Below are 15669 nucleotides of genomic sequence, written 5' to 3'. Positions count from 1 at the left end.
CACCGTCAACACCGCCTGCCCCCGTCAGCACCGTCAACACCGCCTGCCCCCGTCAGCACCGTCAACACCGCCTGCCCCCGTCAGCACCGTCAACACCGCCTGCCCCCGTCAGCACCGTCAACACCGCCTGCCCCCGTCAGCACCGTCAACACCGCCTGCCCCCGTCAGCACCGTCAACACCGCCTGCCCCCGTCAGCACCGTCAACACCGCCTGCCCCCGTCAGCACCGTCAACACCGCCTGCCCCCGTCAGCACCGTCAACACCGCCTGCCCCCGTCAGCACCGTCAACACCGCCTGCCCCCGTCAGCACCGTCAACACCGCCTGCCCCCGTCAGCACCGTCAACACCGCCTGCCCCCGTCAGCACCGTCAACACCGCCTGCCCCCGTCAGCACCGTCAACACCGCCTGCCCCCGTCAGCACCGTCAACACCGCCTGCCCCCGTCAGCACCGTCAACACCGCCTGCCCCCGTCAGCACCGTCAACACCGCCTGCCCCCGTCAGCACCGTCAACACCGCCTGCCCCCGTCAGCACCGTCAACACCGCCTGCCCCCGTCAGCACCGTCAACACCGCCTGCCCCCGTCAGCACCGTCAACACCGCCTGCCCCCGTCAGCACCGTCAACACCGCCTGCCCCCGTCAGCACCGTCAACACCGCCTGCCCCCGTCAGCACCGTCAACACCGCCTGCCCCCGTCAGCACCGTCAACACCGCCTGCCCCCGTCAGCACCGTCAACACCGCCTGCCCCCGTCAGCACCGTCAACACCGCCTGCCCCCGTCAGCACCGTCAACACCGCCTGCCCCCGTCAGCACCGTCAACACCGCCTGCCCCCGTCAGCACCGTCAACACCGCCTGCCCCCGTCAGCACCGTCAACACCGCCTGCCCCCGTCAGCACCGTCAACACCGCCTGCCCCCGTCAGCACCGTCAACACCGCCTGCCCCCGTCAGCACCGCCAACACCGCCTGCCCCCGTCAGCACCGTCAACCCCCCCTGCCCCCGTCAGCACCGTCAACACCGCCTGCCCCCGTCAGCACCGTCAACACCGCCTGCCCCCGTCAGCACCGTCAACACCGCCTGCCCCCGTTGCACCGTCAACACCGCCTGCCCCCGTTGCACCGTCAACACCGCCTGCCCCCGTTGCACCGTCAACACCGCCTGCCCCCGTTGCACCGTCAACACCGCCTGCCCCCGTTGCACCGTCAACACCGCCTGCCCCCGTTGCACCGTCAACACCGCCTGCCCCCGTTGCACCGTCAACACCGCCTGCCCCGTTGCACCGTCAACACCGCCTGCCCCCGTTGCACCGTCAACACCGCCTGCCCCGTTGCACCGTCAACACCGCCTGCCCCCGTTGCACCGTCACCACCGCCTGCCCCCGTTGCACCGTCACCACCGCCTGCCCCCGTTGCACCGTCAACACCGCCTGCCCCCGTTGCACCGTCACCACCGCCTGCCCCCGTTGCACCATCACCACCGCCTGCCCCCGTTGCACCGTCAACACCGCCTGCCCCCGTTGCACCGTCACCACCGCCTGCCCCCGTTGCACCGTCACCACCGCCTGCCCCCGTTGCACCGTCACCACTTCCAATATCCTCAGCAACCTCACTCCACAACCATAGCCAATTATTAGCTACAAATTTCTCACATTCTGCTACTTGCTGTAAATTATCGATGCGTTCGTTCATCCTAGTAATCACCATCCTCAAGTGGGCGATTTACTCACACTTCCAACAACAATAAGAACCCTCTGCTTCCCCTATTGATGTGACCCACATTGACCAACTGTTACATTTTACAAACTCCTCTTCCTTTCTCATGGACAAAGTTCGACGTCATGGTGAACATGGACTACTTGGTTTCATCTGTCGTCATGGGGGTTTGGGAGGGAAGGTCGATGAAAATTCTCGATGTGAATGTGTATCGTAAAGCACCACCCGGTGGTGGTGGCAGAGAGTTAGTTGGGTCATTCCGTGTCAAATCAGCCAAAAAAATGAAATTCTGCGATGACCCCCTCAGATTTTCCTGAAAAAATTCTCAAAGCTACTTTAACATATATGAGGAAGGTTTGCCAAGTTATAGTTCAAAATTCCAAGTAGTGTCCGAGATATGGCCCTACAAACCCCCTGGGGGCGTTTCATTTCTGGCAGTCGCGAGTTGCAGATTTGTAACTGAAGTATTTTTGGAGGGCTCTAAATTCCAGTTTTACAAACAGAGTTCTGAAAATTCACACAAATGGTGTCTATTAGTGAGACTTTCAGAATCTGACATCAAAAATGTTCGACTTAAAATACTTTTTAAGATAAGTACTCTCAAAAGTAGTGATTTGTAACATGCAGTCAAAAAAATTTTAGTTTTCAAATTGCTGCCAACAGTCAGTTTAGTCATCATGAAGAATTTTGTTGCCTGATTTACAAAAACTAGTGACTGGATCATTTACACAAGAAAACTGAAACCTTTTGGAGCAAAATCTTGGGTGCTATTTGTGGTGAATTGAGGTGAATTGAGGGACATGACGCGGGATCACATGTTGTGCGTCTCGCGTATAAGGGGAGGTCTCCGCGGCACGAGTGGTTGTCCCCGGGGCATTGCCATTTACATCAGCTGTTCACTTGATGCTCGTTAACTGAAGGTGCTCATTGACTGGTGAGAATGGAGACTATATCGAACTCCGTGCTTACGCGGATTTAGTCTGCAATGATTAATCGCACATGTATACGTTACTGCTTATGTTCTCCTAGCTGAACCTGTATTCCCCGGTGTGCCCACAGAAGTGGCTCCAATCAAATGGAATAAAGCCGAAACTCTGAAGGTTCTTCTCTCGCTCTCATTTCAATTTATTCCATTTGGTTTTCTCGGCTCTCTCAACCAACGATGGACAAGATCTACAAACCAGAGAGGTTCGACGCAGACCCAAACGCGACTGACGCAGAAATGAAACGGTCGCATTGGTTCTGTTCCTTCTCATACTATCTGTCCATCATCGAGGAGGGAGCTGACAAATTCGCCGCTCTCGTGAATCATGTCTCGCCCAGCGTGTACAGGCTCTTCTCGGAGTGCGACACTTACGAAGCAGCGATCGACGTGCTGCAAGCGCTCTACGTGAAGCCCAAGAACGAGGTATACATACGACATCTTCTCAACACACGCAAGCAAGCAGCCGGGGAGACAATCGATCAGTTCCTGCAAGCTCTGAATCAGCTGGGAAAAGACTGCAGCTTCCGGGCCGTAAGCGCCGAGGAACACCGAAAGGAAGCGACACGGGAGGCATTCATCCAAGGACTCAGATCAGCCCACATACGGCAACGCTTACTAGAGAAAGCGCAACCCACTCTTGACAAGGTAGTCGATCAGGCACGAGCGATGGATACGGCTCAGCAGCAATCTGAGTCATTTGGGACACCGATGCTGCTAATGAACGCTACTACGATGGGAACCCAAGGAACCCCACTGGCACAGACACAGCCAGACATAGGGGATGGAGAAACACCCGAGGAGCCGGATACCCAGGCCACGTCAAACTCCTCAGCAACTGCTCCGGTTGGTAAATGCTTCTTTTGTGGGTACAAAAGGCACCCTCGTCAAAAATGTCCCGCCAGAGATGCCACATGCATGAATTGCGACAAGAAAGGGCATTATGCCAGGGTATGTAAATCTACTCTAAGGAGAAATAAACCCACTTCTGCGGCTCTCGACTCGCAAAATAAATTAACTGCAGCCTCCCCGGGGAATCTATCCAAGGCTATCATCAACGTAGGAATTAACGGGCATATGGCTGAGGCACTGATTGATACCGGTAGCTCTGAAAGTTTCGTCAACAGCTCGCTAGTGAAGGGCAGGAAATGGATAATCCACCCGACTGACAATACGGTATGCATGGCCGCCACCTCACTACAATCCCGCGTGCGAGGGTACTGCAATGTTGAATTGGACGTAAAAGGGTACACGCATCGGGATGTAAGGGTACTGGTGCTTCGTGATTTGTGCGCAGACGTAATTCTGGGTCATAATGTCCTCAAGCAGCACACGAGCGTCGAAATACCCTTTGGAGGAAGCAAACCTCGTCTAATTTTAAATGCGTTGACCACCGCGGAGGTGACGTCCCCCCAGCTGTTCGCTAACTTGTCGCCGGTCTGCAAACCGATAGCGATTAAATCGCGGCGATATACCACTGCTGACATGAATTTCATCACTTCAGAAACCAAGCGATTACTGGAAGAAGGAATTATAGAACCGAGCGATTCGCCATGGCGCGCACAGGTGTTAGTAACCAGCAGTCAGAACCATAAGAAACGAATGGTTGTCGATTATTCCCAAACGGTCAATCGCTTTACCCAACTCGATGCCTACCCCCTGCCGCGCATAGATGAGATGGTCGAACGCGTGGCCAATTATAAGGTATTCAGTACCATCGACTTGCGAAGCGCCTATCATCAAATTCCCATCCGAGAGGAAGACAAACCTTACACCGCGTTCCAGGCAGGGAGGCGCCTCTACCAATTCAGGAGAATACCTTTCGGTGTCACGAATGGAGTAGCTTGCTTCCAACGGGTTATGGACGACATCATCTCAGATGAAAACCTCAAAGACACTTTTGTTTACGTGGATAATGTCACAGTGTGCGGTAGGGATCAGGGGGAACATGATAGGAATCTAGACAGATTCTTGAGCATTGCTAGAAAATATAATCTGACTCTCAACTACGAGAAATGCGTATTCTCGGCAAGGTCAATTGACCTTCTCGGCTACACGATAGCCGACGGCACAATTAAGCCTGATCCTGAACGATTGCGCCCGCTCCGTGAGCTTCCACCACCTCAGGACTTGCAGACAATGCGCCGGGTGATCGGGATGTTCGCTTACTATGCGAGATGGATTTCGCAATACTCCGAGAAAATACATCCCCTAGTGCATTGCAAAAACTTTCCACCAGATGCCGCTGTTGTAAGAGCTTTCCACAACCTCAAGGATGATATCAGTAAGTCCGTGGTTTTATCGATCGACAGCTCGGTGCCCTTCGTGGTGGAAACCGACGCTTCAGATCACGCCATAGCTGCTACACTTAATCAGTCTGGGCGGCCGGTCGCGTTCTTCTCGAGAACTCTCTCTAGAAGCGAGCAGAGACACTCAGCGATAGAGAAGGAAGCGTACGCCATCGTCGAAGCGCTGCGGAAATGGAGACATTATTTACTGGGAAACCACTTCACGCTCGTTGCGGACCAACGATCCGTGGCATTCATGTTTGATGGGAAAAATAACGGGAAAATTAAGAATGAAAAAATTATGAGATGGCGGATAGACCTAGCTTGCTACAGTTACGACATTGTTTACCGGCCCGGGAAGGAAAACCCTGCTGCAGATACCTTCTCTCGGGTCTACAGTTCGGCAACAATCAGTCAGGCTTTGCAAGACCTACACGTGTCTCTCTGCCACCCAGGGGTAACCAGGATGGCACATTTCGTGCGCAGACAAAATCTTCCCTATTCTGTTGAAGATATTAAACAAATGAATGCTTCATGCCCTGTTTGTGCTGAACTAAAACCCAGATTCTTTGGCGCGGCATCTGGCAGACTGATCAAGGCCACTTCCCCCTTCGAGAGACTAAACATCGACTTCAAAGGGCCCCTGCCGACCGAGACAGACAACAGATACATATTCACCGTTGTTGATGAATATTCAAGGTTCCCTTTCGCATTTCCGTGCTCGGATATGACCTCGGGCACTGTCGTGAGATGTCTCTCTGACCTCTTCGCTATGTTTGGGAGACCTTCGTACATACATTCAGACAGAGGGCCGTGTTTCATGTCGGCCGGGCTAAAACAATTCCTACTAGAGCTCGGCATAGCAACTAGTCGAACGACGGGTTACAACCCACAGGGAAACGGGCAGGTGGAAAGGTATAATGGAGTTATTTGGAAAGCCGTAACTCTGGCGCTGAAATCGAGAGGACTGGGCCCCGAGCGATGGGAGGTTACTCTTCCCGACGCTCTGAATTCCATACGCTCTTTGCTCTGCACGTCCACCAATGCAACTCCTCACGAACGAATGTTTACTCACCAGCGACGTTATGTTGACGGTCAAACGGTGCCCAACTGGCTGACCCATCCCGGTACAGTGTTCATGAAACGCCCGGTCCGACAAAGCAAGTATGAACCCCTGGTGGAGGGGGTCGAACTCATTGACACTAATCCAGAGTATGCTCATGTCAGGCTCCCGGATGGCAGGGAGACCACTGTGTCGGTTCGCCATCTGGCTCCCTCAGGTACTCCTCCCGCAGGTACACCACCTTCTGGCACTCCTCCTTCTGACATTTCCCCCCCAGGAACTCCACCGGGCGACGGGGCTGCCGCGTTCCACCCGAGAGCGATCGAGGAGTCATCCCCGGCACAAGTCGAGGCTCACCAAGAGGATCGGGAGTCTCCCTCAAGTGAAACTGCCATTTACTCCCGGAGAGGTCGACGAATAAGGCCCCCTCGACGACTCAATCTGTAAAGGGGATTATCGGCATTCTCGCTGCTCATTATATCATATATCGATGCTCATTTCCATGCTCCTACAACTCAAAATAATCACTGCTTGGCATGTATGCTTCTGTAGACCTATTAGTCCGCGTTGCTTGAAATGTATACTCCTATAATGCTAAAGCAATCATGGTGTGTAAGATGGGCCCCTAGTTACATTTTAGAGGTGGGGAGAATGTGGTGAATTGAGGTGAATTGAAGGACATGACGCGGGATCACATGTTGTGCGTCTCGCGTATAAGGGGAGGTCTCCGCGGCACGAGTGGTTGTCCCCGGGGCATTGCCATTTACATCGGCTGTTCACTTGATGCTCGTTAACTGAAGGTTCTCATTGACTGGTGAGAATGGAGACTATATCGAACTCCGTGCTTACGCGGATTTAGTCTGCAATGATTAATCGCACATGTATACGTTACTGCTTATGTACTCCTAGCTGAACCTGTATTCCCCGGTGTGCCCACAGAAGCGGCTCCAATCAAATGGAATAAAGCCTAAACTCTGAAGGTTCTTCTCTCGCTCTCATTTCACTATTGGTGTCTGAACTTTGCTCCAGACTCAATGACACTGAAATTTACCCCGGTTTTACCCCGTGTTCACCATGTTGACAGTTACACAGCTCTTTTAAATTTTTGTCACTTAAAGACACGTACATAGACAAACTGTGGTAGAAAATTCAAGAGTTGTTCTCAATCCCTTCTATTTTTAAACGAATTTTTTTTTAAATGCATCAATTTCTAATGATTCTGCAGTCTCAAAAGCCACTTTTTTTCAAATAAAATTTTTACTAACAAACATATAGAAAAAATAAAATATTGTAAGGAAGTATGACTTAAGTGGAATCTAACAATATATGAATCAGTTTAGTAAAGCTTAAAGACGTGTACCAAAATCATTTCCAAAGTTAGCCATGAAGCACAACTCTATCTTATTTAGGCTTTAACTAAATGCACAGCCCTGTAGTCGGGTGCATCAAACGCCCCCTTTTTTACGAAAGTTTGAAAAACATAACGGCGATAGGACAGACGTGTTCGAATACATGAAAAAACATCTCGTTTTTTTTTTTCAGAGTTTTCGGTCATCATCTTGGGGGTCCACATCGGGGTCAAAGTTCAGGCGCACAGCTCCTGCGCATTTTTCAGAATAAGTGTTATTTTTCACTGTATAGTGATCAAAACTTGTGTCTGGTGGTGAAATAATTCTGACACATCAATGTACTGCTCCTTTGGTGATGTTTGTAACAGGTTGGCTTGTAATTTGTTGGCACAGTTTCCCGGAAAATGGTATTTTTTCCCGGAAATTGTGTTTTCCCGGAGAATTTGACACATGGCAGATCATGAATGTAAAAGTTTGGACTGTAAAAGTTTGGACAATGGAACTTGGACTATTGCCTATTGGGCACTTTGGTACAGACTTTGGAAAGCCTCACTTCCCCAAGGACATTCACTTGACATCTAGCCTATCTGACTTTGTCTCGGTTGATTCTTGGTTTGTGTTCCGAGAACTTGAACTGGACGATTCATTCTTAACGTATGAAGTGAGTGAGTGGGCAACACTTCCAGCCTGGATTCAAAATCTAAAACCAAAGCACTCAATGTAGCTAATGATGCGGCTGAACGTCTAATAAAACTCGGAACGGACTGTCTCGGTGCAGCGAGGTCTGAAGAACACTTTCAGAATGTGTAACAAGTCACTGAGAATGCAGGAAAGAGAATCCGAATATCCAGAAACGCTTGAAACTTGATCATTAATGATATTATACGAGTACCTTGATATGAATACACGTAATTCTGGGTAATTAAGCCGTGAATTTGACAGAACCAAGGCATTTGTTACTATTTTGTTTTTGTTTTTCTGGGAAAATCACCAGTTTCCTGCTTCTCCGGCAAATTTCCCGGAAAATTTGATTGGCTCTATATCACTGGAACATCACCAAAGGAGCAGTACATCGATATGTCAGAATTATTTCACCACCAGATACAAGTTTTGATCATTATACAGTGAAAAATAACACTTATTCTGAAAAATGCGCAGGAGCTGCGTGCCTGAACTTTGACCCCGATGTGGACCCCCAAGATGATGACCGAAAATTCTGAAAAAAAAGAGAAATGTTTTTTCATGTATTCGAACACATCTGTCCTATCGCCGTTATGTTTTTCAAACTTTCGCAAAAAGGGGGCGTCTGATGCACCCTTCCCTGAAGTAACTGCCAATGCTCATTGTTACATTTTATTATATCCTGGCAATTATAAAACTAATCACTGTTCACTTTGTACAATGGATCCAAGTACATTTGTCCAATTTGATATGAAATTATGAAAAAAAAAAGTTGAATCAGATATTGTACCTACATTAACAAATGGATGTAGACTTTTGTACAATTCACATTAAGTTTATAAACAATAAGATATGCAAATGAATATTTATAATGGTGATTATTATTATCACATTATGTGTCTTAATTTGTAGTTCAGATTGGCGGTGGCCTTAAACTAAAATATCCTTATAAAAAAATGTGAGCCAAATTAAAGTAACCACATACTTGTTCTGACCAAAAAACACAACAATTTGATCATTGTGGTGCCAACTTATGAATGTTTGGCATGGCTTCAACTTCAAAAGCACGCCTCTTGCTTTTATTCTACATCTTTCATCGAACATGGTTTTTTTAAATAGTGGGCCGTTATAAAAATCGTTTAAAAATAGAAGGGATTGAGAACAACTCTTGAATTTTCTACCACAGTTTGCCTATGTATGTGTCTTTAAGTGATAAAAAAATTTAAAAGAGCTGTGTAACTGTCAACACCGTGAACACTTGGGGTAAAACCGGGGTAAATTTCAGTGTCGTTGAGTCTGGAGCAAAGTTCAGACACCCATAGCACCCAAGATTTTGCTCCAAAAGGTTTCAGTTTTTTTGTGTAAATGATCCAGTCACAAGATTATGTAAATCATGCAACAAAATTCTTCATGATGAATAAACTGACTGTTGGCAGCAATTTGAAAACTCAAAATTTTTTGACTGCATGTTACAAATCACTACTTTTGAGAGTACTTATCTTAAAAAGTATTTTAAGTAAAACATTTTTGATGTCAGATTCTGAAAGCCTCACTAATAGACACCATTTTTGTGAATTTTCAGAACTCTGTTTGTAAAACTCTGGAATTTAGAGCCCTCCAAAATGCTTCAGATACAAATCTGCAACTCACGACTGCCATAATTGAAACACCCCGAGGGTGTTTGTTGGGCCATATCTCAGATAGTACTTGGAATTTTGAGCAATAACTTGGCAAACTTTCCTCATATATGTTAAGGTAGCTTTGAGAATTTGTTCAGAAAAATCTGAGGGGGTCACCACAACCCCCGGCTGAAATGACACGGAATGAGCCAGTTACATGTCAGTTGTGGAGATAACTTCCATTTTTGTACTGTATACATCCCCAGGGAGTGGGAAGCCAACCACCACTAATCAGGGAGGGAGGGGAATGAGGATGGGAGTCTGGAGGAGGGGTGGGATGAGGGAGGCGACAGGGGGAGGGTGGGATGAGGGAGGTGACAGGGGGAGGGTGGGATGAGGGAGGCGACAGGGGGAGGGTGGGATGAGGGAGGAGCCAGGGGGAGGATGGGATGAGGGAGGAGACAGGGGGAGGATGGGATGAGGGAGGAGACAGGGGGAGGATGGGATGAGGGAGGAGACAGGGGGAGGATGGGATGAGGGAGGAGACGGGGAGGGTGGGATGAGGGAGGAGACAGGGGAGGGTGGGATGAGGGAGGAGACAGGGGAGGGTGGGATGAGGGAGGAGACAGGGGGAGGGTGGGATGAGGGAGGAGACAGGGGAGGGTGGGATGAGGGAGGAGACAGGGGAGGGTGGGATGAGGGAGGAGACAGGGGAGGGTGGGATGAGGGAGGAGACAGGGGAGGGTGGGATGAGGGAGGAGACAGGGGAGGGTGGGATGAGAGGAGACAGGGGAGGGTGGGATGAGACGGGGAGGGTGGGATGAGGGAGGAGACGAGGGAGGGTGGGATGAGGGAGGAGACGGGGGAGGGTGGGATGAGGGAGGAGACGGGGGAGGATGGGATGAGGGAGGAGACGGGGGTAGGGTGGGATGAGGGAGGAGACGGGGGAGGATGGGATGAGGGAGGAGACGGGGGTAGGGTGGGATGAGGGAGGTGGCGGGGGAGGTGGGATGAGGGAGGAGGCGGGGGAGGTGGGATGAGGGAGGAGGCGGGGGAGGGTGGGATGAGGGAGGAGGCGGGGGAGGGTGGGATGAGGGCGGAGGAGGAAGGAATGAGGGAGGCGGAAGGGGAGGGGTGGGGGTTGGAGGAGGAAGGGGAGGAGTGTGGGTGGGATGAGGGAGGAGGTAGGGGAGGGTGGGATGAGGGAGGAGGTAGGGGAGGGTGGGATGAGGGAGGAGGTAGGGGGAGGGTGGGATGAGGGAGGAGGTAGGGGAGGGTGGGATGAGGGAGGAGGTAGGGGAGGGTGGGATGAGGGAGGAGGTAGGGGGAGGGTGGGATGAGGGAGGAGGTAGGGGAGGGTGGGATGAGGGAGGAGGTAGGGGAGGGTGGGATGAGGGAGGAGGTAGGGGGAGGGTGGGATGAGGGAGGAGGTAGGGGAGGGTGGGATGAGGGAGGAGGTAGGGGGAGGGAGGGATGAGGGAGGAGGTAGGGGAGGGTGGGATGAGGGAGGAGGTAGGGGAGAGTGGGATGAGGGAGGAGGTAGGGGGAGGGTGGGATGAGGGAGGAGGTAGGGGGAGGGTGGGATGAGGGAGGAGGTAGGGGAGGGTGGGATGAGGGAGGAGGTGGGATGAGGGAGGAGGTAGCGGGAGGGTGGGATGAGGGAAGAGACGGGGAGAGGGTGGGATGAGGGAGGAGGAGGAAGGAGGAAGGCATGAGGGAGGCGGAAGGGGAAGGGGTGTGGGTGGGATGAGGGAGAAGAGAGGGAGAAGGGAAGGGAGGAGAGGGGAGGGACCAGGCGTTGCCGGGCACCTCTGCAAGTTAAGAATATAATTAAATCTCGCCTTGCGGTGCATTGTCACACTGAACATCATTATCGTTATCGTTATCAAGCGAGAGGATTACGCGCCTCCATGGCGACTCGCCATCCCTGCATGGCAGCGAGACCGTAACGCAAGGCAGGCCCAACGCCGTTCCTCGTCTCCTTGGTCCGCGTCGGTTGCGTGAGGTATGCCCCCATGACTCCGGTACGTCGGAGCCACCGGTATGGAAGCACCGCGGACACGGGACAGGGATAAAGAAACACAAAGGGCGGGAACAGGGAACAGTGAAGAGTAAAGAGTGAGGAGTGAGGAGAATCGCGTTTGTCCGAACGGTAACGAGACTCTCACGTGGGTGACAAAGGCAAGAATCCTCCACTTCCGGAAAGGGTGATCGAGGTGGGCGGAGCCTGACGAGCTCGGCTTGGAACACGTTCCGTGTTTGACGAGTGAAGTAAGGATTAGTGATTACTTAGTAAACCTCCAATGTACAAGTTAAAGTGTCTGATCAAACACGGTCTCGTTGATATGTTTAAAATCTCAACACACGACTCAGTGAGAAAGCAGGTGAACCAAACAAATCGAGGCTATACACCGCCCATATCACTCTTGTGAATTGTAAGTCGAAAACGGATAGTTTCTTTAAAAACATGACGTGCATATTCTTCGAGATGTGTGAAGCTGAATATCCTGTAAATAATAATGTATTTTAGTTTCAAAAGGCCGAACCGATTTATTTAATCATTAATCACCGACCACAGTGGAGGTTCGTCAAGGAAGTGGCGAAAACAAATACACATTTATACTCCACACAAAGATCTCCAATTAATACACAAAATACGAAGTTGTAAGTTATAACGAGCCCTCGATTCGCCGATATGTACTGTACATGAAGGTCATGAGGTTCCAGCGATGTCGCAAGAACAGTTTATTCTTGAACATAAAATGGGATATTTAATTTTCAAGGTCGTTGTGGGGTCCACCATGCACCTAGTTCAAGCACACAGGACAACCAGCTTAAATGTACCAAACAGGAATTGTTGTTGGAGCCTCTGTGACGTCACAGTGAGAGCGTCCCCCTCTGAGCCGAGGAGGTCGGCGGTTCGAACCCCGACGGAGTGAAAATAACACACTTTAATAAATGGTCTGTGCTACTTCCTTGCTCGACATTCAGCATTTTGAAAGGATAATAGCATGGACAAACAACCGTAAGTTGGTAATAATAGCGCAGGCTTTGATGGGCCTAATAATGGCTTCCTCCTGCGCAAAGTTCCTTCTCAGGATTGATTATTCTTCCCCGGTCGCTCTTCAATGAGCCTTGATCTTCGTAAAAGAGAAAGAAAAGGCAAACTAACATCTGGATTCAAAAGCAGGATCAGCAAAAACAAATACAATAAAGACAAAGTGGTTCAAGGTTCACGAGGACCTTTTATTGGCCAACGTGTGTGTTTATATAATATATATATATATATATATATATATATATATATATATATATATATATATATATATATATATATATATATATATATATTGTTGCGAATTCGCGCCCGCCGGCGTGCGAACGGCCACGTAACTCGAATCGCGGCACGTCGCCCACCGGACGGACAATTCTGTCGTGACCCTCTCGGACTAACGCCGGGAGCTAGTCACGGGTGGGCCTTTCGGCCTCACCACGATCGTGCCAATCGGCCCCCCACGTGGGATAGGGTTGTTCGCCAAACTCGACCTACCTAAGTACCCACGCGGAGGGTGGACTGGGCGATCGCACCTCGCCGCAGGTCGACTCCGGACACGGGCCACTTAAGCGATCCATTCCGTACTATTGGGATAACCGAGCGGTGTTATCGTCGGCCTCGACGGTTCCGATTAATTATCGGGCGTATTAAGCCCACTACCAACCCTTTACGTGAAGCAAGATGGAGATTCAATTAAAGAAAAGACGAAGCGAAACGGGAAAACAGTTCAACATAATGCACATTTATTCCGCGGCACACGGAAAGCACACATATACAATTAAAACAATTATGCACATAAAGCAATTGCAACAAAAGAAACACAACAATGCAGATCTACAACCGACTACGCATACACACGGCAACACTTACACAGTTTTACTTCACCAGACTGGCGCCACACACACACGTTTACACAGAAACAAAAGAAAAGGGCCACCCTCAAAGACAAGGGGGCAGATGGGGCCTGTGGGCCAATATTTGCGCGGGACCTGAAAGAGCGGTCAGGTCCGAGACCGGGTGGATCCTACCCGTGTCTTTGTGATGAGCCGCAAATGTGGCAGCGCGGCGGTGCCCCGACTTCGTGCTCCTTCGCGGGTTTCATTGGCACTGCTTGGAGTGGGGTGGGAATGGGGCCCCCTTTTCGCACTATCTCAGTGCGGGGGAAAAAAAGGGGGGGAATTGTTGATGCTCTGGGGAAAGAGGATAGCTGGCTTGCTTGGGTCCCATGACGAGCGATTCCACCGCGACCTCGTCGCCGACCGCCGTCTTCCTTGCCTCGGACCCGAGCTCCTCGGTCTCTTCCCCAATTATCCTCAGCCGACTGCAGCAAACCACCTGTACGCCCTCGCCTCCCGACTCCACTCCGCGCTCCAACCCGACTCTGCTCAAAACACTCTCCGCTCTTCTGAGGCCGACTCTGCCCAAACCGACTCTGCCGAGACCGACTCGACCCAAACCGACTCGACCTTTCTGCCACTCTCCGCTCTTCTAAAACCGCCTCGACCAAAACCGACTCTGCCACTGCCACACTCTGCCGCTGCCACACTCTGCTCTCCAACCAAAAAACTGACTCTCCTCAAATTCGCCCCACGCTCGGCACTTTATAGGCAGGCAGGAGAACCCATATGCAAATTTCTGGATCAGAACGAGCTCAGGGGTGGAGCCACGCTCGCCCATTGGACGGAGAAAAAGGGGCGTGAACCTCCCCTGATCCTATAATTTGCATATCTCGATTCTCCACCGACGCGCCTGGAGACGGGGCCAAACCGCCCCGCGCTTGCTGATTGGACGGATCAGAAGTGGGCGTGTAGCATTCCTGATCCGAATTCTCCTCGGAAAGGCCGCATTTTGCACTCGCGGCTCGGCGCGCGTCCCGTACGAGCCCAGGACAGCCTGACGCTCGGTGTTCACAAGTGGTGCGGGAATGGCCGCAGAAGGAGAGAGAGGTGAAGGTGGTGGAGGGTTTATGGTGGTGGTTTATGGCCATGGTGCCGTTTGGAATGGCGGTGATGCGATGTTTGCGGGAGCGAGTTGTGAAGGTAAAGATCGTGGCTGTTGGCGTTGTTGTTGTTGTTGTTGTTGTTGTGAAGCGGCGTTGTGGTTGGTGGTTGTTGTGTGATGGCGGTTGAGACGTGGTTGGTTCAAAATAAAGATAGAACAGAAAAACGACTATCTCAAAGCGTCGCAGCCCGAATGAATCATATTTATTCCCTCGAAACAACGGGTTTGGGCTAACTACACATGTACTTACAGAGATATCTCACCTACGGGACCTGAATGGTGGTTTGCGAATTTCCTCAACCGCAACAATATATTAGTTATCATATACAGTTTATATGTATATGTATATATATATATATATATATATATATATATATATATATATATATATACATATATATATATATATATATATATACATATATATATATATATATATATATATATATATATTGTTATGGATGTCCACCTCGTTCGGTGTGCGGATGACCGCTTCAGCCAATTCGCGGTCGCGCGGTCACCGAAGGCCACAATCCAGTCGTGACTTTCCGGACCAACCCCGGAAACCAGCCACGGATGCCTTAACACACCATAAACTAGTCAATACTCTGTCCACACGCTACAGGGTCAATCACCGAATTGTCGATCTACCTAACTATTCGCGCGGACAAAAATACCGAGAGTTTATACCTCGATGGGACTCGTACGGAAACGAGCCGCTTCAGCGTGCTCGTTCCGTGTGTGAAGCCGAGCGGTTTTAAATCGCCAAGTGCCGTCGGACCAGATTATCACTTTTATCGGCCTTAATGTCCAGTTGACATCCCGAGCGCGCCGTGGCAGTCAATGGCAGAAAATGACGCAACGAGCAGGTTGACATTCAAACAATGGAGCATTTATTTTCACAGCAGGCAAGCAAT

General features: G+C 50.5%; 1 protein-coding gene across 2 annotated transcripts in view; it reads right to left on the bottom strand.

Annotated features, from left to right (window-relative positions):
- PPM1G (protein phosphatase, Mg2+/Mn2+ dependent 1G) overlaps positions 1-11911 on the bottom strand; it is a 59625-nt gene extending 47714 nt beyond the window's left edge. Inside the window, exon 1 of one of the 2 annotated variants that reach the window (XM_085880590.1) lies at positions 11603-11911. In XM_085880590.1, the coding sequence (XP_085736716.1) occupies positions 11603-11713 (111 nt within the window). In that variant the 5' untranslated portion in view covers positions 11714-11911. Of the gene's footprint in view, positions 1-11537; positions 11583-11602 lie in introns of those variants that run through there. The other variant, XM_085880592.1, reaches the window with a different exon arrangement.
- Between the last annotated feature and the right edge of the window lie 3758 nt (positions 11912-15669).

This window comes from Eptatretus burgeri, chromosome 5 (genome assembly GCF_056783735.1).
Source record: "Eptatretus burgeri isolate ZD-2024b chromosome 5, Ebu_testis_v1, whole genome shotgun sequence".
NCBI lineage: Eukaryota > Metazoa > Chordata > Myxini > Myxiniformes > Myxinidae > Eptatretus > Eptatretus burgeri.
This window is presented reverse-complemented; position numbering and strand designations above follow the sequence as displayed.